Source organism: Pygoscelis adeliae, unplaced genomic scaffold (assembly GCF_000699105.1).
Source record: "Pygoscelis adeliae isolate BGI_AS28 unplaced genomic scaffold, ASM69910v1 Scaffold38, whole genome shotgun sequence".
In the NCBI taxonomy this organism is placed as follows: domain Eukaryota; kingdom Metazoa; phylum Chordata; class Aves; order Sphenisciformes; family Spheniscidae; genus Pygoscelis; species Pygoscelis adeliae.
The window spans coordinates 45766-72989 of record NW_008825614.1 but is presented as its reverse complement, the minus strand read 5'-3'; the positions used below and the strand labels follow the sequence as shown (position 1 = coordinate 72989).

At 38.2% G+C, this 27224-nt stretch overlaps 1 protein-coding gene across 1 annotated transcript in view; it reads left to right on the top strand.

Moving 5' to 3' along the window:
* Positions 1-207: 207 nt before the first annotated feature.
* ARHGAP8 (Rho GTPase activating protein 8) overlaps positions 208-27224 on the top strand; it is a 59141-nt gene continuing 32124 nt past the window's right edge. Inside the window, exons 1-7 of the mRNA XM_009332791.1 lie at positions 208-277; positions 4100-4237; positions 12335-12422; positions 15189-15320; positions 18086-18172; positions 21939-22037; positions 23145-23255. Coding sequence (XP_009331066.1) covers positions 241-277; positions 4100-4237; positions 12335-12422; positions 15189-15320; positions 18086-18172; positions 21939-22037; positions 23145-23255 — 692 coding nt within the window. The 5' untranslated portion in view covers positions 208-240. The remainder of the gene's footprint in view (positions 278-4099; positions 4238-12334; positions 12423-15188; positions 15321-18085; positions 18173-21938; positions 22038-23144; positions 23256-27224) is intronic.

Here is a 27224-nt window from a genome sequence, read left to right as displayed (position 1 = left end):
TATGTTGTAAGAAAATGGTGTCCAAATGCAGATGAACTGGTTCCTCAACAATAATTGGGCAGTAGGATTTGGGGGTTGGGGGTGGTGGTTGTTTTCTTTTTATATCTGTATAGTGTGTAAAATATGCCACATTGTGATGACAGCTACTTTTTTTTATTTTTGTAGGGTTGACTCAAGGACCATTTCATCCCGCAAGAATCATTTAGCAAGATCTGCATAGACTTGTTCCTGAGGGGAAACATGTCTGAGGTTGACTATGAGAAGTTAGCTGAAATAGGTAAATATTTTTTATTATACTTAAAATGGCATCTTTGTAGAGTTACAGGTGATTTAGCAGAGCATCTTCAGTAAGTGAGAGGCTTCACAAACATTTTGTAATACTTCTTGGAGCAATCCAATATGAGTTACAGCCAGTGTACTGATGTGTACCCCTATTAAAGCCATTAGGGTTGAAGGTTAGTTTAATACATGCAGCTTTTATGAATTATTGGTAGATGTTCCTAGTGCAATTCTAGGCTATTGGAATATCACCATCATCACATATTGTGGCACAAATGGGAGTCATTACTCCAAACAGACAAGTATTGAATGAGCATAGAGATTGCTGTATTGCATGTTATCTCCGAAGATATTAGTCGAGCTGAGCAATATGACCATGGCATTAGGGGCCTCATCATTTTGAAAGATCAGCGTTACTTTTTTTTGTCTTGAGTTTTTGAGGGTGCCAGGCTGAACCCCAGAGCAAGAGTCTTCCAGAGCTTTTTTTTTCTTTTTTTTCTTTCCCCGCCACCTCAGTCTCCCTTTCCCTGTCCCTCACTTTAGCTTTGATTTCTCCACGTCATGACTTTCAGCAGCAGCAGGCTGGCCTTTTCACTCCTAGGGCCTGATTCAAAATCCACCGAAAGCAATTTTCCCCTCAGCCTTCGCAAGCTCTGGATCAGGCGTCTCATATTATCTCCCAGCCTGGGTTCAACAGTGATAACAGTGTGAGTGGTAACAGATGATCCTCTGCTGTAGCTCATGGAGCAGGGGAATAAACTCCTCTATCATTTGCAGGAGAAAAAGGGAGCCGAGGTCTCTCTCAGTTTGGAACAATGAATCTTCTTTTTTATTTGTGTTTATTACAAAACGTCTCTTGTGCTCCAGTCCTCTTGTTCACACATTAAAAAACAAAAAAAAGGAAAAGTAAAAGATTATACAAAACCTTATCTTACTAGGTTAGGGTTAACTAGCTTTTCAGTAGATATGATACTGTTGGGACTTCTGTAGTCCCTGTGAATAAGTGCAGTACAAATGGGCGTGCATATTTACTTTGCTTCTGTAGCTCTTTGGCACATTGCAAAGCCAGATAGCTTGATATCTATATTTCGTTACAAATCCTTACCCCTGCTTTTTGGAAACCTATTTTTATGCATAGTAGAAAATAATTTTTTACAGAAGGAGTTAGCCTCTGCCTCTCTGTACCAAAGGCTGTAGTTAACATATTGGTTGTTTCTGTTGTGTTTAACTTGAATACACATTTCGCTTTTAATAAAGCCTGTTAAGTTTCAGTGGATTATGGTAAATGGTTCACAGCCCCTGCTTCACATCCCCACAGACTAGCATTTTCTATTTCTTTTTTGCTCTCCCCTAGCAACTTTTTGTTACTTTAGGTGGTTACAGTGCTCAGACATGAAAAAAAAAACCCTAATAAACCAAATAGTGTTTTCCTTGTTCTGGGATTTAACATGACTTAAATATTTAAAAAAGGAAAAAATTGTGACATTCATATACTGCATTATGTTTGTATTATTCTTCCCAGCTCTTGGGACAAAAACATTCTTTAAAGTGAAAGAATACTTTTCCAGTTAAGGTTAGTGTAGCTTTTTATATATTATACACTTTTAAAGATGTTGTGGTTTAACCCCAGCCGGCAGCTGAGTACCACACAGCCGCACGCTCACTCCCCCCCAGTGGGATGGGGGAGAGAATCGGAAGAATAAAAGTGAGAAAACTCATGGGTTGAGATAAAAACAGTTTCATAATTGAAATATAATAATAATAATAATAGAATATACAAAGCAAGTGATGCACAATGCAATTGCTCACCACCCACCGACCAATGCCCAGCCAGTCCCCGAGCAGCGGCCCCCCCGGCCAGCCTTCCCCCAGCTGTATATGCTGAGCATGACGTCACATGGTATGGAATGTCCCTCTGGCCAGTTTGGGTCAGCTGTCCTGGCTGTGCCCCCTCCCAGCTTCTTGTGCACCTCCAGCCTTCTCAGTCAGTAGAGCATGGGAAGCTGAAAAGTCCTTGACTAGTGTAAGCACTACTTAGCAACAACTAAAACATCGGTGTGTTATCAACATTGTTCCCACCCTAAATCCAAAACACAGCACTGTACCAGCTACTTTTGTCCAAAACCAGGACAAAAGGGTAGAAAAATACACATTTTGGAGATAATAATAAGAATTTAAACTTTTTTGTGTGTATGAAGAGGAGTCTAATGGTATATTTCTAAAGGCAGATTCTTTTTTCCTATAGGACTGCTGATTTATTTTCTGAGGAGTCTTTAATGTGAATTCAGACATAAAGAAATGTAAAAGTAGTACATGTGTTCCTGACTCCTCTCTGTCTTTGAGAAGCCCAGCCACTAGTGGCATTTTTCATCCTTGTGAAATGCATTTTTGGTACAAATCACGTTAAAAATAAAAATGAGACAATAAAGCTTTCATGTGGCTGAAACTGTGAGTGGAAAGCATTCCGAAATATTTAGTTAGAGTTTTTCTCTAACACTTATTAGCTACTGGCACATAAATCTGGCTGAAATCAATACTTAATATATTCTCTCTGTCCTCGTGTGTCTTGCGTGCTGGTCAAGGCATATGAAATACGCAGATGATGAGAAGGCAAAATGTTCTTTAAGTACGTTTTAAAGTGGCACTGATAATGTTATAGATAAAACTGTTAATTCTACCTTATTAAAACTTGCATGATAAAAAGAGATGGATGATGTACAGGGGGTGGTGCACCTTGTCAGAACATTAATTTTTCTCTTTATGTGTGCCTCCTCTTCTCTTAAGCCACCAAGACACTTGTATGTTAGCGTGTCAATTTAGTGTTATTCCTGTCAGTTTCTAGAAAACATTCATTTGAATAGTGTAGAAACATTAGTGATAGTAATTATCCCAGAATCTGTGTTCATTTGGATATGTACTTAGGATCAGCTCTTTTTGAACCTTACAACAGTTTGGAAAAAATGTTGGGGAAAAAAAACCCAAAACAAAAGCAAAAAATCCTGGAACAAGATCGATTGACCTTGTGTTGCTCATTTCAGTGCAGAGTAGATTTTTTTAATTCTAGAATCTAGTCCAGAATCTACTGAAGTTGGGGAAGGATGCCCATTGATTTTACTGGGTTTTTGAGCAGAATTTTACACCTTTGCGTGGCCTCTAGCTGAGTATATGTTGGATGGACATTTGGCTGCCTTGCCTATTGCAAGTTGTCGTGGTTTAACGACCGTTTCGGTCCCAGATGAAACCAGGACACAAGTTCAGAAGGTTAAAGGCTTTCAAGGAAACAGTGGGTTTTGAGGGAGGTGAGATGGAGATTTGTTTGCACTTTGCTACCTTTATGCAAAGTAATGAGTCTGCTCTCAAAGAGCCTTCACATGGGGTGTTAATGTGGAGTATGCACATGTTAGCATACTGAAACTTTGACTTCCCCATTTGGACAACCTTGAAGTAAAAGACAAGAAGCTGTAGACAGATACAACAAGCAGGTTGTGGGAGTGTAGGAAATGATGAGACAACACCAGCAGTCATGAATAACAAGGTCACAGCTTGCCAGCTGTCCAGTCATTGTCAAGATTTTTGTGAGCATCACGTCAGATAATAATCTTAAGGAGAATGTGAAGGTAGCTTTGAGGTATTAAAGGGTTGCTTTTCCCACATGTGACAAAGAATAAAGAACAAGAAACTGATCTGAAACTGCAACAAGTGGTGATAAAGGCCTATGTTTTTGTCAAACAGAGCTAAAATTCAACCCTTCAATAATGTATCAGAGGCAAAAGTTTTTCTTTGTTCATTAGCATTTAAGCATTCTTGCTTGCTCCTTTAGAACTGCAGAAAGATGAAGCGGAAGATACACAGTCAACACAGGAAGAAACATTTATGTCTTCACCACTTGAGGATCCTGAGTTAAATATCAATCACCCTTACTACGATGTTGCGAGACATGGCATCATCCAGTTAGCAGGTACGTTTGGAAAAATGCTACAACTTCACGCTTACTAGACCCCTTACCACATTTTTCTTACTGTACTCCTCAAGGTGACGCACAGGAATCATGTTGATGCTTTCAGACTTCATCCTGAAAAGCAGCTGAATAGTAATAGGTGAACTCAGTGCTTTTCTACAGATGAATTATGAGCCAAATATTTGAGCTTATTCTTGCTTTAAAATATAACTATAGCAATATGTTGTAATCTAAGGCCTAACTGTGGCTGTAACAGATCTGTACTTTATTTGTGATAAGCTGTTTTGTTTTCTGAATAACCTGAAGTGTTGTGTAGCCACACATAATCATTTTTCTGGTATGCCCTGGAAAGGGCGTGCAACTGTGAAGAGATATGGGTTACTGTATAAAAACTAATAAAAGGCAGAAAGGAAACTGTTGACATAAATGTTAACTGCATTTATCACCTGACTCTGTTGTGACATGGAGAAAAGCTATGGGTACATAGCATATTTGAATATTGCATCATTTAATGTTTACAGTTATTTACTTTTAAAACATTGTGGCAACATATAAGACAGGCAGGCATATTTATGATATAAAAGCACCTCTTTAAAGTATGCATTGCATATTTTTTTCCCTTTTGGCTTATTTTTGGCATCAATGTGCTTGTTAAAGTAGCATTAGTAATCACAATTCTGAACTAAAGAAATGTATACAATAAGAAACACATAGCGGTATTTAACACTGCTCATCCTAATGAAGTCTAAGATCGTGTTATATTGTGCGCACTTTTTGTACCTCATACTTCAGTGAGCCTAGATGATGATTTTTCAGGAAAATGATGAACTCAGGTTGCGCATATGTACCTTCCTGAATTTGAGCCATAACAGGGTGTCGTCTAGGTGAATACGAACTTTAGCAAAACCAGTCCTCTACTGAGGTATGATTGACTAGGGTGGTGAAATCTGTGGTAATTTGACTTCTGACTGTAGTGGGAGGAGAAATTTACCCATAGTAACTTCTCTTCTTGAAGCTAGTTATACACAGGATAATAATTACCTTTTACCTTCTTCAAAACTAACCCCCCAACACAAGACTCAAATCCATAAACAAGGGAGTAACAGATTCACATTCTTGCGATTCAAAAGGTACTACCTGCTAACCCACTAGGACGTTTCTCACTCAAGCACCAGTTTTGGGATGGTGGAAGTACCAAGATAGAAAAGTTGTTAATGAAACTGTTGAAGTCAAACTGACAAAGTGTGAAACAGACATGTTAACAGATGCACTGGATACACCAGAGTCACTATAACCGTCCACCTAAGAACCTCTCACATCTGCTGTATTCGGCAGTGCTATATGCTAATGCTTTAAAAGAGATCTACAAGACTTTTTGTCTCCTGCTGGTATACTCAACATCAAATTGTGATGGGCCATGTATTTACTGCTTCAGCTTTAATTGTGCACAAATATTTAGTAAATGTTTGTTGTTGCTCCTCGTTCTTCATTCACTCAAAGCTGCCCTGGAAGTCATAAGCGCTTGATATTTGTCTGTTTCAGCTGGTGTGAATTCTAAAGGGTACTTGTGTGTTTATTTTCCTTGGAGGAACCATCGTCTTTTTTGCAGCTATGGGCAGAGCTGCCGGGTGATGCGCTGAAACCCCCGAGTCTTTGCTTAGACTAAGCTCCTCTTCTCCATGCCTTCCTACTGGGGGAAAAGGGGACAAGTTGGCAATGTTATTGGTCAGTCAAGGAGAGCTTACTACGACATTCCCTGCTGATTTAAATAAATACATAAATAAAAGTTTACTTACTACCAAGGCAAACAGTCTCAGGAGGACTCTGTCATTTGACTTGGAAGAGTTAAAATGGTGGGAAAACTCAAAAAAGGGGAAAAATTTTGGAATGGGAAGTTGAAATATACTGGAACAGCTCCTTTTAAAAATTCATGCTTTAATGATGGTGAAACAGAGAACATGTGATGGGGACAGAATGGTAATCAGCCTGCCCCTTCCTGAGCAGTCCTGCCTGGCTTCATCTTATGCATGTGCCTTATTCCTGTGTTAGAGAATGCAAATGGGCTTCAGTATAGTGGAGTGAAAGCCACAGCGTTTTTTAAAGAGACCTACCTGTAGCTTCCATAGGTTCATCTTGGAACTTGCTCTGTATCAGTGTTTGCTTGGAATAAAGTCTAAACATTAGGTATACTCCTGGTTTAAATTCACCAGAGCAAATGGAGGAATTCACAAGATGAATCTTGGCTGAAATGTTGGATTCTCTCTGATCCTAACCATTGTTTAAGCTTGGAAAAGAGTGACTTTAGTTGCCATTTCAGTCAGAAATGTATGATGGAGTTTTGCAAGTCTACTGGGCAATTTAAATGCAAAGCACAAGCCAGGAGCTATGCTTCAGATGCAGCCTGCACCTTCTAAAGCAGCTCTGATGGTGGGATGCAAGAGGAGAACGCAGAGGTGTGCATATGAATGCAGAACATGGGGAAGGTAAAATATGATCCAAAGACATGCTTCACCTCCACAAAATGAGACCTCCCTATCCTCAGTGTTAACTGGCGTGGAGTCAGCTTTGAATGTTTTCTGGATTTAGATTCAAGTGAGGAAAGGATGAGCTCTTCAGATCTCCTTTCCATCTTGGAAAAGGACAGTCCCTCTTGAAACAAATAATTTTAAAATTATTTTAACATAGTTTGTAATGGTTTTAATCTCTTTGAATAAGACAAAGTATAATTTCAGTGTTTGGAATGGCTGTTTTAAATCAATTCTGAAAGCTGTTCCTTCAGTTTTAATTCTGTGATTGAGAGATGATGAGATGTATTGTTTGAAATGACTGAAGAAAAAGAAAGAATTTAGGTGAAAATATTTGCAGTAATTTATCCATCTCTTACAGTCATCTAGTTTCCAACAGTTAATTTTAAAAAAAATCTAAAATTCCTTCTTGCTTCTCAGAAATCAAAATGACTTATACCTGATTTCCATAACAACAGCTTTGACTATATGCAAAGAAGATTTTTTTGAGTTGTATTCATACAGTGTGAAAATACAATTAATTAAATAAGAATAGAGGACATTTTAAAAAGATGTAAGCTTTAGTAATTGTTTATTAATTACAGACTGATTTATTTCACAAATACCAATGTGCAGCTGGCTACTCTAAGCATATGTAAACGGAACAGTGCAGGAGTGCTGGTTCTTTTTATTTCTATTTTGAAGGGGAAATTTCAATCTGTTGCCTAAAAAGAAACTCAAGATTATTTTTCTTTGTGGCAAAAAGGAAGGGACATATAAGCATATATGATGCATCAAACTTCCTTATTTTCTATAGTTTGATTCTATAATATGATTGCTGACAACTTTTTGCAGTACCTTTTTTTGAATATGTGCTTATTTAGTAGGACTCTGTCTCTGATGCTTGTGTTTTCATTAACTGCTAGTGACATCCTTTTCTGTGTTAGACAAAACTTTTTAATGGAATTAAAGTCCATCGTTGTTTTAAATCTATATTTCCCTTCTTAGCTTTTTATTGCTTTTTTAGTTATATTTAAAGATTTCAGGTATCCAGCCTGGGTCTTTGTATGTCCATATTTTTCTTCAAGATCCAGTTGATTTCATGCCCCTTTCTGATTTTGAACCAGTGCGTTAGAAACTGATTAGAATGGTATTATGTAGATCAGACTGTCAAAGGTAAAGTTGTAATTTAGTTTTTGTAATACGTAAGGAGAAACTGCAGTGAATTACTTAATAAGCCTAAGACACAAGTCCTAATAATTTTCAGTCCATCTCGGTGACAGCTTTGCTACTTCTTGCAATGCCTTCAAGAGCAGATCTGTGGTCTGTAAATTGCAGTGCCACAGGAAAGAACTGGGTTTAAAGATATTTTTTTTTCTCAAAAACTTTACTTTGTTCCTTTTTTTTATTTCCAAAGGCTATTTCTTAAAATCAGTATCTCTGACATTATTTCATGAGTATCCTTTTGGGGAAAACAACAAATCAACTGGGGAGACCTAAGACTTGGGCACTTTTCAAGAAGGAAGCTGAAGGCTCTGGTTTGTAACCTATTTGCAGCACAAGAGCAGATTTTAATGTGGCCTTTGCACTTTACAAAGCATGTCCTAACCCTTTGGGTGTTGTCGTGTTTTTCTCTCAATTGCTATGAGAGGAGATCCAAAATAAAGGTTGATATCAATGAAAAGTATTTCCTGCTCTAGTGAAGAGGGAACGTGCCTGAGTGATAGAAACGTGGGTTCAAATCCTTTAGGCAGGAATTGAACTTGGATTTTCCAAATTCTGCACCAGTTTTCCTCTTGCTTCTTTCTCCAACTATTTTCTTCTCATAATGTGAAAGGAAATAAATCCTTATTTACCGCATTCCTCGCTTTGAACATCAGACTGTAAGCTATAATGTCTTTTTTAAAGACAAAACTGAGTAAATTATATCAAAATATGTGGACATGCTTTCTTGTTGAATCTGAGAAAATATAACAGGTCTGCTTTAAACATCATTTAGTAGAGCAACAAGCTTGCTAAAATAAACGATGGCTCAGAATGCCAAATTCAAATGTGAATGTGAACTCAATTTTAGGTTTGGGTGTCCTGACAATATACCACAAGACATTCTACACCCAAATATACCTTATTAAAAGAAAAGCCTAGCACTATTTCCCCTTTACCAAGTAAATGTAAATTATATTCCCTTTCTGTTTGACTATTCTGCTGTTTCTTTGCTTTCCTTAAATTTTCTTTTATGCTTTCTGTGAATTATCAGAATACTTAGTTTTTCATCACTGAAAGCAGTTTTGATTTTCAATGCCCCTTTTAAGACTAGAGCATTGTTCTAGTCCAGAGAGCCAGCCAGCTAGAACTGTACTGACATTAGAGAGACTAGCTTCAGGAATGGCTTTAACTCACCCTTATTTCAACTTGTTTTACATTCTTTAAGAGGAGCACATCTGAAATGTAAATAATTAATTACATCAAAAAGCAAGCTGTCCTTTTGCTTTCAGCTGATCTGAAAAAAAATGTGCAAAGGCAAAGTGTTTTGCTTAGGCAAAGTTTAAAAGAAAAGTTGCTCATGGAGGAATCTTTGATGGGGAATCTTGGCTTTCTGAGGGGAATGAACAAGGTTCCTGGTGTAGGAAATCTGAACATTCACTTTTAGTCATTCCTATTTAGAAAGACACCTGGGCATGTACTTGATTTTAATTGCAATTTTAGCACTTTCCAGAATTAGCCAGGTGCAGTACAGGTGCAATCCTCTCACAGAAAGTTGGTTTCTAAATAAACGGGTGGACATCAGTGGAATCCAGAGGAATGAACGCAAAAAGGGAACTTTGTGAAATCAAAATGAGTTGACTCTTGGAATTTAGAGTTGGTGTCGTTCTCCGTATTTCCTTGGTGGATCTAGTCTCTGTCCCAAAGGATAAAATTACAATGGATATTTTAATACTTCACTTTTAAGCTGTCTAATATCCATTGTAATGTATTTTCATATGATCAGCCGAGGTGATCAATGCCAGGAGAAAGAGGACTCAGATCTCTACAGCTAAAGGTATAAACTTCTCCTGCTAACGCTGAGACTTAGCTGTGTTATCTTGGCTGTGTGTTTCTTAACTGACTACAAAGTTTGCCATTATGGATGGGCAGAGACCCATAGCGGATTCGTTGTGGGTGTATTTATTGTCCATTACTCAGCCTAGGCAAAACACTGAAGTTTCATAATAGTTTTTTTGCAACCTTCTATTTCCCTGAGTCATAGAGAGTAGGAGGAGGTTTGGAAGCACAGTCTGTCTTGCCATTTAACATAGTGTAACAGAGGTTTAGGCTCATTTTCTCTAGCTTAAATTCTATGAAAGAAACACATATGTGAGCAAGTGTTTTTTCACTCTTGTGGCAAGTGCCCTGGATTTTGACCCTGCTTCTACTCCAAATGAAACCAATGGCAAAAGTTCTGTTAGCTTTAGGATCTTGCTTTGCTGTAATGTGATAATGACAAGCTTCAGTGAAGTAAAATGATATTTCACTTTTCACTTATAAAATAGTAATGTTTAGTATCATCAGAACAAAAGCTCTTAAAAGCTCATGCTAAAATTACAGCATTCAAAAGATCTCATTTACAAATTGGAATGAGCTGTAACATTAGAAAAAACTTTTCATTTACAAGAAGCAGTTAGGAAGTGCTGTGCCATCCAAACTCTTAATTAAAAAGTAGAACAATCCCCTTTCCCACTTGCCCTACCCTGTGTCCTACTGTAACATTTTTTTTCCTACTGCAAAGTTTGATATCAAAAGTGATGTATGATTCATGTCTGTTTCAGTGAAATCCAGACAAATAAAACCCCAGCAGATACTTGTATTTTAATGTGCATAAATCTCATCCTGGACAGCGTGCTCTACACACCCCTCTTTACTCACCGAGCGCAGAGGAGGAGGCTGGCATCGCTGTGCAGTGCTCCCAGGAGCGGCTCCGCAGCCAGCACAGCTGATAATCCTGAGGGCTGCCAGGGAACGCGTGCAGATAGCAAGTGCCTGATCCAAAGGCAGGAGCCTCCTACCCATGGGCGAGAGAAGTCTATCAGACCTTTTCTGTGCATGAGGGCAGAATCTGAGCCAGTGACTTTTAAAAAGGCATAGGTAGGTGGCTAGAGGAGTGTGAGCGCCCAAGCAGTTAAGGCAGTCAGTCTTTGGGAATGCCTCCTGAATATTTGGAGCTCAAAACCAGTGCAGAAAGATAAGGGGAGGATCACATTTTCCAGGGAGGGTAGAACAGGTTATCAGCTTTCATCTGAAAGTGTTTGGTGACATTAGCCTATGAAATAGATTAATACGATACTACATTTTTGACCCGAAAGCGAAACATCAAGGAGCAAAGCTGATATCGCACTTCTTTTTTGCTTTGTCCCATGTAGAGAATGAGGCATCTTTCAGTTCTAACTTGTTTAAGTCCAATTAGTAGGGAAATACAGGTTTTGTGGGACAAAAATATACTCTGTTCTGATTTAAAATCTGCATACGTGAAATTACAGTCTTTGTTGAATGTGCAGATAACTTTACCCTTCAAACTGCCCTTTCACATGTTTGGGTAAAAATTCTATCCTCAAAGTCATGGGATTCAAACTATGTCGAACGGGGAAGCAAATGCTCTAGCAAATGTGATAGGAATTTCCCAGAGTGCTCAGTCACAGCCCTTCTGGTGGAGGGCAAGGGAAGCCTGCATCTGTTTTGATCAGCACTTCGTGTATGACGTTAAAATTTGATGTTGTTCAAAACGTTATTGATGCCTATGAAGAAAGAACAGTCTCTTTCCTTTCGTTAACTGTCATCACTAAGGGGAAGCTGGCACTGCTTTATTTAGTTTTTAATAGAATTAAGATTCTCGGTCACCTTTTCTGGTTTGCTGTTGTTGCCTGTGTAGCACTGTGGGATGGGAGAGCGAGGTGCTCTGCTCTGCTGGTAATTTTGAGAAAGTTTCTCTGCCTCAGTTTTCCCGTTATTGAAACCAGGCAATTCTGTTTGTTTATATTCTAAGTGTATCTGTAGTCTTTTATAAATCTGGTTATTTTTTTCTGCCTTTTAAATCAAGCAGTCGAATGTGACCAACAGTGACAATTAGTGACTCATTTAGTAATTTAACTGGAAACCTTTCTTAGATTTATTTTGCTCATAAAAATGATTGTCTCTAACAAATAAAATATTCCACAGTGCATTGTAACATAGTAATTTTTTCACAAACAACTCACGATTTAGAGAACAATCTTTTATTAATGTTTTAATTTAATTTTAGTACATCATTCATATTAATGCATGTCACATTATAATGCCTTTATAAGTACTTTGAGAATATCAAATAAGACACTTAAAAAGAACTTCAGGAAATAAAATTATGGTCTGTTTAAGAACAATACGCGGACATACCTGAGTACATATATTTGCTATCTGTAGACAATGTGATTTGATAGTGAAGTTTCACAGTATGTTTTGAGTAACAATGGGAGATACAGAGGCAGCTCCAAATATCAGAAGGTACAAGCCGTTCCTTCAGATCACTGAGGTCCCACCGCATAAGTAAATGAGCGTTGTTTTTACTAACTGTTTTGTTCACTAGGTGATGACAATTCTGGAAGGAAGGTGATTACCTTCAGTTGCTGCCGTATGCCCCCCTCCCATCAGCTCAATCACACCAGATTGCTGGAGTAAGTTTCTCTCAGTCTCCTGCGTGGACTACTTTATATTTTATATGTGAACTTCTATTAGCTTGTTTCCAGGTGAATGAGCTTTCAGGGAGGAGAAGCAGGAAGCAGGGAGTGAAATGAAAAAAGGATGTTAAAACCTACTAGTGTTAATATTGAGTGAATGAGATGTGGATGAAACTGCCAGAGTTACTTCACCTGGAATCTTGACTAGAAGAAGCAATTCACTGTGTACTGAAATTAACTTGTTGTCTTGATTTTATTAACGAATTCTGATAGCATTTAAAAAATTGAATTTATGATGAGGACCAATGAAAGAGAAATTCTAGTATTTTAGTGCTCTGCACACATGTTCTCATGAATAGCAGTGTTTGCCTTAATTTGCTATACTTCATCTCCTAAATCGCTCAGCAAGAGCGTTGTTCAGTTATTTACATCTTAGTGGTTTTCCTCTTTTATAAAAAGATCTGCATTACGTACAGTATATTATGCTTAACATTTTCATATGTATCTCACTTTGTAATGTTTGGGTTTTTGTGTTAAAAGAGGTTGTGAATATGTAAAATCACAACATTCTTTCTTATAAACTTGCTGCAGCAAGGTACCAGGACATGTTTCTGCCTTGTAGTTTGTTACTATAACGAGATCTGTTCTGCCGTGAGAGTCCCGTCCTTATTAAGCATTTTAAACCTATTTGGAGTTCTTGTACAGCCTCCATTGCCAAAATGTTTGAGCGCCTTTCAACCGTCAGTACCCACCACCTTTGGAAAGGACCAAAGTGCTGTTATCTCAACTTTTCAGAAACAGAGAGGGATTAGAAGGCAGGTTATTTAAGAGATGTGTTTGAGACCATGTTGCTTCATTTGTATGCTCTTCACAGCTAGGGTATTTCCACAGCCTGAAGCCAAAGCTTCCTGTGTAGCATAGAGGGAGCATTAGCACCTAGGAGGAAGAGCCTCACCCGTCAGCTCCTCACCTAGAGGAGCTACCTGCACCGATTAATAGGAAATGCCAAAGAAAGGAGTGTGACAAACCATGTTGCTACCCGATCTAAGAACCCTTCCTCAGTTCTGCGAGGAGGCGCCTTGATGAAACTAGGATTTCCAGCCCTCAGACTCTTCTGGACTCGAACACTGTTTTCCTGTCTCTGAGCCCACATCAAATTCACTTGGAAAGCCTGTGCTAAGAGGGAACTGAAGGCAGGTGTCTGAATGTGAAGCTAGCAATATAACTATCAAGTGACTGCTTTTGAGTAGTTAGACCCAGATGTTGAGTTTTGAGGAAAAACTGCAGAGTAGGCCCAGATTGGTAGGTGTTTTGTGATGAAATAACTTAAAGAATTGATTTGGTAAAGCTTTTGTAATGTCCCTGCAATTCTGTTACAGCCTTGGAACAGGTAATTGACTGTACAAAAATACTGGTTATTTTATGCCCACAAAACTCTCTCATTTACTTTTAGAAGTACAGGCTTTCTGCGTGCAATGTGCCAAGGAATTTACATGCTGTAAAATAAAACATGAGGCACTCTGTATGTAATAATATCTGTTTAGATATATTTTAATTGCAAACTCTTTTTAAAAAAGTCTTGAATGACTGTTACTACTACTTCTTCCATTAAAATACCTTTAATACTTAAGTCAGGGACCAAAACAGCATTATATTAATTGCGATGGCGGTCCTTGTCCCAGGCTATTTGCAGTCTAAGATTTACAGTGTGCTGAAGGAATAAGCAGATAAATGAGACTGTGGGCGTACAGTGTAACAGTGAAATTATGTGCTTTTCCATGCAAAGGTGGATAGTCCAAGTGGCCTTGATACTTGCAGATAGCCACCGCCTCATAAATGGCACATGGAACTATCTATTTTATTGAATGAAAATCGCTTACGTACAATTAAGAGCAATAGCTGGGGCTCTGTCGCTGAATAATAAGATAGCATTGAGAATGACATGAGAAAGTTGAAATCTGACACAGCAAGAGGTGAGGCCAGATTGTACTCCTCCATCATTGCTTTATTTGAATCATTGAGCTGTGTAATAGGCCATAGAGTGTTCCTCAGTTGTAGGAGAAAGGGAAGAGAAAAGCATCTTAAACTATACCATAAAAGAATGAACACACAGAAGTCTGCTTATAAAACATGCAGTATTATTTCAAGATGGGATAAGTAGTATAGTTCTTTAAATTAGTTTTAAGGGAAATGATCTATGAACACAGTCCCCACAATACAAACAAGGGAAAGGCAAATATATTCAAGAAAACAGTTTACAGTAACAAGTTGTAATTGGCAGTAATTAGGGCTAATGGATTTTTCAAGAATTTAAGAAGTTTTAAATTGAGAGGAAAACCCAAGATTTATTCTTTATTATTTTGAAAAGTCAAAATGACATTGTTTGCTTGGCTAAAAGGAATGAATTTACAAAGACCCAGAAGAAAGCAAAATAGAAGTCGCTGTCAGTTAAAATGCATCTTTTTAAAAATTTCTTGGAAAACACAGTCCCATATTGTCTTCATCTTTTAGTGATTCCTGAGCACCATAGTTTTTGTAACTAAATACATTCTTTCAAATTTCAGGCTTTGCAGTGATATGGAATTATTGGCAACACTGTCAACTAGAGCAAGAGGAACTTGTTAGATAAATACACTGAAGCAAATGTGAATTTGCAGTCACTAGCATTCTGTGCAAAAATAGCACATTTTCTTTCTCAGTTACTGCTTTAAAATTCTCATCCAGTAAACTGTCTTAAAACTAAAATGTTATCTTTTTCCTCAGGTACTTAAAGTATACTCTGGACCAGTATGTAGAGAATGATTATACAATTGTCTACTTTCACTATGGCCTGAAGAGTCTGAATAAACCGTCTCTGAAATGGTTACAAACAGCCTACAAAGAATTTGACAGGAAGTATGTCTCCAAAATATTTGGTTTACTCTTTCGGTTGTGTAATGTCTGTAACCAGCTTCCATGAAGGAAGCAGATCTTTCCTGATCTGCCTGCAGCCGAGTTCGTTTTGCCATTACAAATTCCTGTAATGATATTGGTGCTGTTGGTTCTCTTGTAAGTGTCTTCTGTGCAGTACTAAGGAGTGGCCTGAGTGCTGCAGTGGTTATCCAAAGGTATAAAAAGCCTTGGGAACAAAACAAGAGCCATTGTCTTTCTGTGCACGATTTAACAAGATACCTGTGACACCTTGTTAGTCATCATTCTCAATCATCACACAGTTGTGTTTGAACCAATGTATCTGTTTTTTCTGGGATTGGGTAAGGGAGAAGAAAGGTAAAGGATCTCTTATATTTTGGTCTTCGCGGTGAGATTTGGACTATGCTACTGGTTTTTGCTGTGCACTGACAATTCCTGAAAATAAAGCACTGTTGGAAGCCTACCCTACCATACTGTTTTCCTTCTAGGAGAATCCCAAGCCAAATTTACAGTTGCTGTATGGGAAGAGGCAGTATGAGGGCAATATCTTCTTCAGTTTTGTTGCCTTCTGACATGCGTATGTCTCAAGTGCACAAAGTCACTCTGATTTATGCCAGAAATCTGTTTTCTCTGTTCCCCCACCCTGACCCAGAAAGCAGGAGAACCAGAGAGGAGCAGAGAAGCCCAGGTAGCTGGGCAAAACCAGGCAACTGTACACCCGTCATTTTATTCACAGCTGGGACTTCTTGGCATACTGTCATTGGGAAGCTCAAAGTAATATTCACAGCCCAACATGTATGTTCCACTGTACTAGCCAGAGGAAAAAAAATAGCACCTTTCAGACTTCTTCTGTGCGTGTGTTTTGCGGGTCAAAGGAAAGAAAGAACAAAGGAGAGTACAAGGGACAATAGTAATTAGCTAGCATCATGAAAGCAAGTGTTCAACAGGAATAGTTTCAAAAGAATAGATCTTGCTTTAAAGGTTTACAGCAGAGGCTTAGTAAAGTCTTGTGGGCATTTAATTGTAATCTAGGAAATTATAAAGTACATAAACTTCCACAGCAGCAACAGCTTATGCCCATTGCTTCAAGGTACAAAACAAACTTAAAATGGAAGCTTCAGTAAAGCAACGCAGGTGTTTTGCTTGTGTCCTGGTTTCGGCAGGGATAGAGTTAATTTCCTTCCTAGTAGCTGGTGCAGTGCTGTGTTTTGGATTTAGGATGGGAACAAAGTTGATAACACACCGATGTTTTAGTTGTTGCTAGGTAATGCTTACACTAGCCAAGGACTTTCTAGATTTCCATGCTCTACCGACTGAGAAGGCTGGAGGGGCACAAGAAGCTGGGAGGGGGCACAGCCAAACTGGCCAAAGGGACATTCCATACCATGTGACGTCATGCTCAGTACATAAACTGGGGAAAGCTGGTCGGGGGGGGCCGCTGCTCGGGGACTGGCTGGGCATCGGTCGGCGGGTGGTGAGCGATTGTACTGTGCATCACTTGCTTTGTGTATTATTATTATTATTATTATTATTATTATTATATTTCAATTATTAAACTGTTTTTATCTCAACCCAGGAGTTTTCTCACTTTTATTCTTCCAATTCTCTCCCCCATTCCACTGGGGGCAGGGGGGGAGGAGTGAGCGAGCGGCTGCATGGTGCTTAGTTGCCGACTGAGGTTAAACCACGACAGCTTGTTAGTTTTATTGTTGATTTTGGGTTCCTATCCACAGTGGTGCCAATTGCACAGGGAGAGTTGTTTGCTTGTGTATGATAGTGGCTTTGGGAAAACAATGCCTTTTCATTCAAAGATGTTTGGGCCCAATTAAAACCCAAAAGGAAAAACTGTTGTGATTGCTGAGTTGGTCCCTTTCTCCCCTTTTACCATAACCTGTTACAAGAAGGTTTTTTTTAGGAGTTCACAATCATTTTTTTCCATGATCATTGTTTTTCTAACAATGAATGGTGAACACTTGCTCCCTACTGGGAAGCAAACTTGGCAAAGTAATAAGCAACAATTTATATATAAAGGCAGGATATTTCATTATGCATTTCTCAATTTCATTTTGCAATAATGTTGAATAAGAGCAGAGTCTTTTTGTGCAGCCTTTTTTCCATTTCAGTTTCAGCCTACTAGAATCTATTGTTTATGTATCATGATAAGACATGATAGAATCAAGCAATGCTATAATGGAGAAAGGTTTTTGTTTCATACAGAGGGGACCATCCAGTATAAAGCAGCGTGCAGTTGGCTTCACCTTTAGTAATTACTAGCAAAACAAGACAAAAGTAGTGGTAAAAATAAAAGATTAGGTGTAAATTTTACATCTGAAAATTTAGAAGTTTTCTCCAACATGAAACTCCTGTAAGCAGAAAATAAAGGGAGATGAAGGAAAGTAATTTTTTTTATATCACAGAATTTTTTAGACTCTTTGTTCTCTTCTCAATTTTTTTTCAAGTTGCCTAATTTCCCTTCTATCCCCCTGTTACTAAACCTATGAGACAGCAGACATTGGTTAGGAACGTAATAGTGTTATCTTGGCCTACTATTGTATCATCAAAACCAACCGTTTTTTAAATTTTTTTTTTCATTTTACATTCAGTTTCTTCTGAATTAGGTCTTTTTAATGTATTTGAAAAGAATGCTGTATAATGTTCCTGTAACAATACCTCCCATTCAGTTGTAGCTATTCAGTTTTACCATCTATGATATTCAAAAGTCTTCTAACAATTTCGTTTTCTTTTCCTAGGTATAAGAAAAACCTTAAAGCACTCTATGTTGTACATCCAACCAACTTCATAAAAATCCTGTGGAATATCTTTAAACCTCTTATAAGGTACTTGGCAGTTTATTTAACACATTTTCCCGTTTAGTTTAAGGATGGTTTGTTCTCTAATACGTTGCTTTTAAAAAGGCTTGAGGTAAAATATGTCAGCACAATAGCCGCCATTCAAACTGTCTTGAACTAATGAGTAAGGTGAGCTTAAGCTTGGGTATGAATAATAGGGTAGAGTTCTTTTCTTTCTAAGAAAAGGGAGTCTCAATTCATAGTAGTTTTACTGGTATGTTAAAGTAAATATCACTTTAAAACATAGTTATTCTGTGGACCATGAATGACTCTTTTGTCCTCTTTGACAGCACTTAGCACAATAGAACTGGATCCGTGACTGGAGTTACTAGGTGGTACGGTAAAGCAGATAATAAATGGTTAACCTTCAGTCTGATCTCAAGTGCTGAGATGAATAGGAATGATACTACTTGTGTGTTCAAAGTTAATGGATAAGCCCTGAAGTGCCCATAAGAATTTGAGATGGAAGCTATAATGGTGAAAGTGGACGTATTTTACTGGTGCATTCTTTGCCTGGTAAAAATTGATGCTATCCGCAAGGAACCATCAACAATGGGCAGATATTGCTAAGTGCTAGGATGGTTGGGCTTTCTTAGTTTCTGCTCCTGAACTTCTGTCACTTTCAAAGTAATTCTAATATTTTGCAGATTATGTTATAAATGTCCTCAGGGCTGAAGGACGAAAACAGCTTATCTTGAGAACCCATAATGAACCAGCTAAAAATGTCCATTACAGTAACTTGCAATTGTTTCAATTCTGACTGGTAGAAAGCTAATTAATTAGAAAGGGGAAGTTTAACTTCTAGACACATCAGGACATGTAAGAAGCATGTGAAAACAAAGAAGTAATTACAGCTAAAAATCCTTCCAGAATATGCTGTTCTTGAAACAAGAAGACTGACTATAGATCTTTATTTTAACTGGCAGTAAAATAAATGCCAGAGATCCAGGGCGTAGACCAATGGTGAGAAAAGTGTGACAGAAGCAGGAGGTCCAGTAGCTGATAGTACCTCAGGAGTGGGGACGGATTTATTTTTTTGTTCCTAATTTACTGTAGGATAGGTATGGAGAGCTTTCTAGGAAAAAAATTAAAACCAGAAAAACTTTTGATGTACATTACAACACTCAGGTGAAACCAACTTCTTTCTCAGAGGCAGCTGAGAGCTCTTGGGAATAGCTCCAGGCAAGCAGTTTTGGGACACTGGCGTTTTTCAGTCTGTGCGTGTTAATGCACTCAGTGGAGCCACAGCTGGACAAGAGCTGTGCTGTTTGACTTAGAGTAATAATTGGCTGCTAATTCTTACAAAAGAAAAGTTTACAGGTACCTGTTCCAAATACTCATTTTCCCTGGATCTTACTATGTCTGTGTAAATAAGATGAATCCTTTTTTTCTTGGAACAGTATGATACACTGGCAATTACATCCTTGTTTACTTTGGATGTGAAAGTGGGCCATCCTGATAAGCTTAAGCATTTATATCTAGCATAGAAAATTCAAACCAGGGATTGTCATCTTACATACATCATCATCTTGACCTTCTGAATACCCTGCTTTCATCAGGATTGGCTGTTCTTGTTTGTGCTCGACTTTTACCAATGTATACCTGGATACTTGAGTTGAATCTAATTTAGCAACACTCTACTCTCTGTTGTTAAAATACGTGACCAACAGAAACAAAGATATTTGTACACTGGCACTGACAAAATAATTGAAAGTATGAGTAAACTCTGAAAAGGTCCAGAAGGCAGGGATGAGCTGAAGCTAGGAAAAAACCCTCTTTACTGCTTAAAATGGTTTAATTACTGATTGCTCACATGCATTTGTGGTTTGGGTTTGTCAAGTAAAGGAAAATGTAAGAATATAATTTTAAAACTGAAGTGTGAAAGTGCCCATGTACAACTTGCCTCGATTGTACTCTCATTGAATACTAAAACTTGTTAACATTGTTAATTTACTACAATAGTACAACTTAAAATTTGTTGACAGTACCTTTTTCTCCCAGTTTAGAATAATCTTATCTTAGCAGATCATGCTTTTATTTAAGCGCCAATATTAAACCAAAGTTCGCAAAAAGAGGGGATAAAAATCCTCTGGACTTTCTGTTTCCTAGCTTTGCTGAATTATAGCCCAGACTCATTTTTAGATAGTGTTTCCAATAAAAATCACAGATGTAAAATAAATTTAATTATCAAGAAACATGTATTTATTTTTCGGAGGTCTGTTAGTACATTTGGTAATTGTTAGTACATGGCCTAAGTACTTTTACATGAACAATGTGTTTGCTAAGAACTGGACAAATGACAGAATTATTAAAGAACAAAAGTAATAAGTATTTTAGCATACTGGTATTTGAAAGTATTTAAGAAAATGTAAATACTTGAAATTTTTCAAGCTCCAGAAGTTGATTGATCTCCTTTCCAGTCCCAAAAGAGATGAGCAAGAAGGTAATGTGTTAAGTCACATCTATTTTTTTCCAAACTGGAAAAAAACTCTAAGAGCAGCACATTTCTGTGTGTGAGCTAACAGAAGCCACCCACCTATTATCAAGATAATATACATTTAGGTGGTGGTGGTGATGTGGCGTTTTTAAGGAACAGCAATAATTCCTAATTGCCCACAACCTAGTTACAAATTATGTGTTCTATAACATGTCCTGTATTACCAGAGGTGATTAGTTACAGAGAATTCTGTGCTAGCCCGTGGCTTAGGTAAGATGTTGAAATCTCAGGCTGTTTTGGATAAAAGACACACTGAAGAGCTCTGAAGTTGTACACGCACAGACTGATATCCGTCGGTGTCTCAAAATCGCTTGCCTGTTAGCAAAATATAGCTCGTTTCAATTAAAAGCTTCTAAAATGCCGAAGTGACTTATATTTGTACTGTCTCCCACTAGAGGGAGTATGTGTATGTGTATTTGACAATCCAGGTATAAATTCATTAATGCGAGAGAATTTTTCTACAGTTTTACTATCAAAGTAAGTTGCAGCAAAGAACACTTTTTATCATAAACACCTATTATTTTGCTTGACACTTCATTACAGGACAGATATTTTGTGTTGTGGAAAAATATGAAATTATTTCAGTCCATGTGTATAAATGTGTCACTGAACCTTGTTTGAACACCTCAGCCTGTAAGTAGTATATTCTGGCTGAAACGCAAGACCTAGTGATATGTGGTGCTTCAAATTTGGAAATCTGTTTTGTGCATCTCATAGAAAAACCTTGTTATTCAGGATGTTTCCTAGAAGCTATCCAGCCCTTTTCAAACTAGATAAAGCTGATGGCCCAACACTTCAAGGGTATACACTATCCATGCTTTGAAAATCTTGCTTACTGCTTTATCATTTGTGTCTACAGCCCCATTTTTTGTCTTTTGGCAGGGAGGAATACCTAAATAATACAAACATGTTGTGTTGGCCATCTAACATTTTCTCCAAAGTTAACAGTTCTTTTTGTGAGCTTTCTAATGCTGTGTGAAAGCTGTTTTTCAGTGGCTTTTAAAGCAGTGTTTTTCATATCTATGCAAATCACAAAACATTCAGATGGAAGTCAGTTATTTTTATTCAAATCAGACTCTCAGGCATGCACTGTATATGTTTGATCATATGAAATGAAATACATCTTATGTCTCCTGCTGCTTCAATTACAGTCTAATTCTGTGTTGCATCAGCACTTACATTTTTGTAATAGAAACTAAACCCTTCATAAATGTTCCTCCCATGCTGATTTTTATACTTCTTTGTGATTTTTTTTAGCCATAAGTTTGGAAAAAAAATCACCTACTTGAACTATTTAAGTGACCTCAGAGAGCATCTCAAATATGACCAACTAAATATCCCTCAAGAAGTCATCCGGTACGTGGCCAGTTTAAAATACGTTGTCTCGCCTTTTGTCAGATAGAGTTGCATCCTGTTCGCTGTATTCCAGGCAGAATCTAATCCTATTTCTTCAATGATTAAAAGTCTAATTTACCTATTTGTGCTTGGTTGGATTTAATTCTGAAAGCTGCTTTGCCATCAAAGATGTGCTGAAGTGCGTCAGGTGTTTAGAGCAGAGAACGCTATATAGTTTTCTACAGATTTGGAACATCTCCATCTCAGTTGTGGAACATTTTCGTAGTATAATTGCAGCTTCTGTGTGAGTGTTAGCAAAACCAATCCATGTGTCATTACTGCTTATGAGTATCATGTAATGTTCATGGGCAAAAATGTAATCCTGACCTCTTTGCTTGCATATTGTAACAGATTAAGTGACTTAATTTTGATTGATTTTTAAACTTTGTGGATACGTCTATTGTTAGTGGACCCATTACTTTTATACCGTGTGTGTATGTGTGTTAGGGAGGAGTATTGGAGAGGGGGCGGGAGAGGAAAAGAAAAAGAAATTCATAGGGCTGGAATTGTCAAGTGCCAGTATTAGTATCAATAACAGTCTTTTCAACACAGCGCTGTACATGGAAATGCTTTGATGTACTGACACGAAGTGATTTTATGTCACCGCTGAATGAAAGTAACTGGAAGCTTTGATTATGACTGTTATTGATGCCTAGTGTGTTTTTACACACCTTTTTTGTAAATATGGAATAACAGAAAATACCTTACAGCTCTAAGGTTATAAATTGGATTGCACGGTTGCCAAAGAAAGGGGAGTTGTATTTTGAGTAACAAATAGGTTTGAATTTTGCTGTTAAATTGTAGTGTGTTCCTATTTTTTGGACACAGTTATTACTATGCTCCACTGGCTGAAGCAAAAGAGCTCTTCTATGTCTTGCTTAAGAATTCTGCCACAAATATTACTTAAAAATATCCCTAATGCTTAAATTAAATGCAAGTTTTGTAAGACCTGCAGCATATACACTATTGTCAGGAGATCAGCATCATGAGCAAAACTGGTAGCTGTTCATCTATATAGTTTGTCAGCCGTGGTGCGCAGAAAATCAATGATTTCTTGATTTTTCGCAGACATGATGAAAATCTTCGGGGGAAACAGAAGGGAAAACTGCCGCTTGTGGTTAAGGTTCCTCCACCGCGGCCACCTCTACCTACCCAGCAATTTGGAGTCAGCCTGCAATAGTAAGCCATGAGAGTTCTAAAATACGAGATTTCTGTACCCTGCAACCTTCTGTAATATGCAGAATCACTGGACAGAACGTCTGCAAATGTTTTTTTCATTGTATGTTTGGTTTCTCATTCTCTTTGAAAGCCACGAAACTATGAGGCTAGACAATAGGTTTTATGAATTCAGGACGGGTCTCACACTCCCAGTGACCTGCCTGATCTGCATGTTTACAATATCTTTGTGGTAGTTAGAGCTAGCATGGCTGCACAACTTTTCTCCCAGTGGACAGAAATTTGCCCATATATGACAGAGCCGCGAGCTAATCTGTTGCTGGTGGATGCTGGCAGTATGAAAGTGTTTTGGAGATATTTAGATGGTGGATAGCGAAGACAAAACAAAGCTTCAGGCCCCAAAATGGCTGCATAAAGCTAAAATGGATGCTTGAGCCTTTATATATTGTTGTTTTGTTGCTCACATATTGTTCTGATCAGAGTTTTATGAAATGAACAAAATCACTCTCTTCCAGAAATGCCCTGACAGCTGTTTACGTAGATTACAGCACTGTATGTGGTATAAAAAATGATTTACTTTACACAAGGAATGGGATGGCATTAGTGCTTGCAAGATTCAATTTTGGTAAAAAACAACAAAAAACCTGTAAAACCTTCTATTTTCCTATCCGCACTCATTTCTGTCAGAGCTGTGGAAAACTATCTTTCTATGGCATCCTTCTCAAAAACAGCTGAAGAATATTGTTCACGTTCAGCAAAGGCAATTTAGGCTGTCTGATACATGGACATTTGTCGAATCTCCTCCCACCCCCAGTCTACTTTTTTCATTCTAATGATTCAGCTGTAAATGAGATATAAAATATAATTTTCCCCTCGTTAAATGTTAAGCATTAGTCCTCTCTGGAAGGCCTGAAATTAGAACAATCAATATCTATTGTGTAAGAGCTACTATGATATTAACTTTTATGATACCTCTTTAGAGTTCACCCTAACACTTGAAACATGGATAACTCACTTCCCTAGAGAATATCTTTTAGGTGGGCTCCACTGGGTCATTAAGAAGGACAATGTTTTATGCTGTCGCTGCAATAGTAAAACCAGGACTGTTTGCAGGCATCAGGGCACACTGTCACTTGCCTCCAGCCCAGCCTGGCTGCTCAAGCAGCTCTATCAAACTTCTCGCAGGCTTATGTGATCAGACAGCATGTTGTGTGCCACTCTTACCATCTGCTAGTCATATTTTATTTCTCTGACTGTGCCTGAGCAGTAAACAGTGTCTTTTGCTGGGCTGCACGTGGTGAGGGTGTGGTGGCCACCCTTCCTGGCTCTACCGCTTTCCAGCTGCGTTACCATCAGCAAACCACGTCCTTGCTGCATGCCTTAGCTTTCCCAAGTGTAGAAAGGGTGGTTACTTATAAAGAACTTTTCTGTGGAAGATCTGTGGGTGGAGACACCGAGCAAGGCATTACTATCATTTTTGACCCAGAGAATTCCAGCGCTGGCGATGGAGACGCTGACAGACGGACGCCCTCCGTGTGCGGGTGCAGCTCACAGCGCTTGGGTATCCGAAATGGACGTACGTGGGGATATTTGTTTCTTCTGTTTGACCACCCTTGTCCAAATTCCCTCTTGCAGAAAAGACAGTGCTGCATCACCATGTAAAAATCACAAATAAACAAATCCCCTATGATCTCTAAATAAGAAAAAAGGACTTAATTTACACTGTGTTTGTGAAGAAAGATAAAGTTAATGGAGGAGAGGGAAAGATATGTGTGGAGAGCTTCTAAAATCTGAACCAAAAAAAAGTATCAACTTTCATCTTGATGAACAAATTGCTTTTGCTAATTCCCTCTCCTTTTATGATCTCTGTAGACAGTAATGGCAAAATGGCAGTGACCTCCCACCTGTCTAGCAAAGAGGCAGGTTTGAAGTCTTCTCCTGGGTGAGGCTCTTCCATTTTTCTGAAGAGAGCTACAGGGAGACCCTGATTTTATTTTGTATAGGCTTATGGGAATGTGTGTGCTGTGTATTTCATTACAGTTAGTAAAAATTGTACTGTCAGAGATGCAGCTGAGAGAAAGCTACTGTCGTTAAAGGACTGTTTCTCTGTGGAGTCTTTTTCTTTAGTTTAAGAAAAGAAACAATAAGGCCCATAGGCCTGAGGTTTCATCAGATTCAGTACTTCTGGGATGATGATTTTTATTTAGTCAGTAAAAGGTTGGTGAATGGGATTTATCCAAAGCCCTCATAGGTGGCCTAATTTTGATAAGATGTTTGATAATGGTATCCCAATGTCTTCTGGCTGTGGAAGGTGGTAAAACCATACCCTTTTGAATGTGCCTCCCTAAAAGCAGTGGGCAATGCTGTCTCTGGTAACACTTCCTCATTTAACTTTTTTCTCAGTTTATATTGGTTAATACATTTGCTTTCCAGAGCCATAATTAAAAACTAGAAGAGCAAAAAGTGACTAAGCATTGTTTCAAAATATCTCACTTTTGTCCAACAGGTCGGGGGGGGACACGGGGCGGAACTGCTTTGTTAGGACAGCAAAATGAAGCTGAAGGAAATTTCCATCTAGACACTGATAAATGACTGTCTGGGACTAGTGCCTCGTCTCAGAGGAATCTGATAACTCACAAAGACATTTTTAAGCTTGTAGAGTTGGATTTTCAAAATGACATAAGGCAACTGGGCATTTAAAAATCATGGAAGGTCTGTGACAGCTGGGAATATAATTCTTTGAAATGTAATCTATACTGAATTGGGTTTAATTTATGAGCAAGCTGAAGGGCTTATTTTCAGATTAGTTCAAAACTTTTCTTTTTTATGTTACCCCCATCCACTCAGGATCCAAAATCTGAATTTAAAATGGCTGCATTTGATCTCTTTAACCCTTCAGTGTCACCCTAAACTCTTTGTGGGGAGGAAAAACTAAACACTCACCAAGCTGACTTCCTTTTAAGTGTCCATCCACCTTTATTTACATTTACTTGTCTGGGATTTAAGCGTATACTTTATGTTAGGCACAGATGTGAAGTGGAAAACCTTCCTCATTGGGAGCTCCTGTGAGGACTCAATAATTTGGTCTTTGCAGCTAGAACTTGAATCTAGTACCAAGTTGTCCTGAAGTTTCCACTGAAACTATGCTAATTCAGACAATAATAAATGAGCTTAGTAAAGGCAGTTAAATCACGCGAAGCTGGCTTATAGGATGTCTTTAGAATAAATTGCGGGTGACCAAAAAAGTTTGGCTGTCTCCGTATTTAATTCTTTATGCCTGCATGTACACAGCAGATTCACCCAGTTTACTGAATAAGTGTCTTTCTGTAGCATTTCTGATCCCCAACCTGGATTGCCTGGTTGCCAAATTGCACCTTTAAAGGTTTGAACTCACGTTAAAAACTATGGGTTTTTCTTGAAAATATAAAATAACACAACTGAAACTAATGTTCATCTTCATGGGGATATCAGACAGAACGGTCCTCCTGAGGAGGTTTTGTCCATACTTAATTTTTCAGTTATAATTTAATGGGAATACATGCTCAGATTTGACAGGCTCTAAAGAATGCGTAGCACAGAGCGGGTGGAATAGTTTGCATGTTTAGTGTTTATTATGTCCTTCTCTAGCTTGCTAATTCAAGCTTCTTATGTGCAGATAGAGTGAGGAGAATAACAACCCTAATGAGCTGGTTTAAAGGTTTATCAAGCCTCACGTCATGTCTCCAATAGAGGGCAATAGCAGATGTTAGCAGGGAGCAGTGTTAGAACAGAGCAAGCGTACAGCGATACTTCCTCAGGTATAATGTCCCAGCTTGTAGTGACCAGAGACTGACAGAGGAGAGTACTACAGTACTATGGAAATGACTTTCTGTTACTCACCAGTAGTTATCGCTTTTATAAATCCAGACATTTCAAAGAATGTTCATGTATTGTGTTGATATAGCAAGACTATTTTTCTGTTCTTTCAGCAAT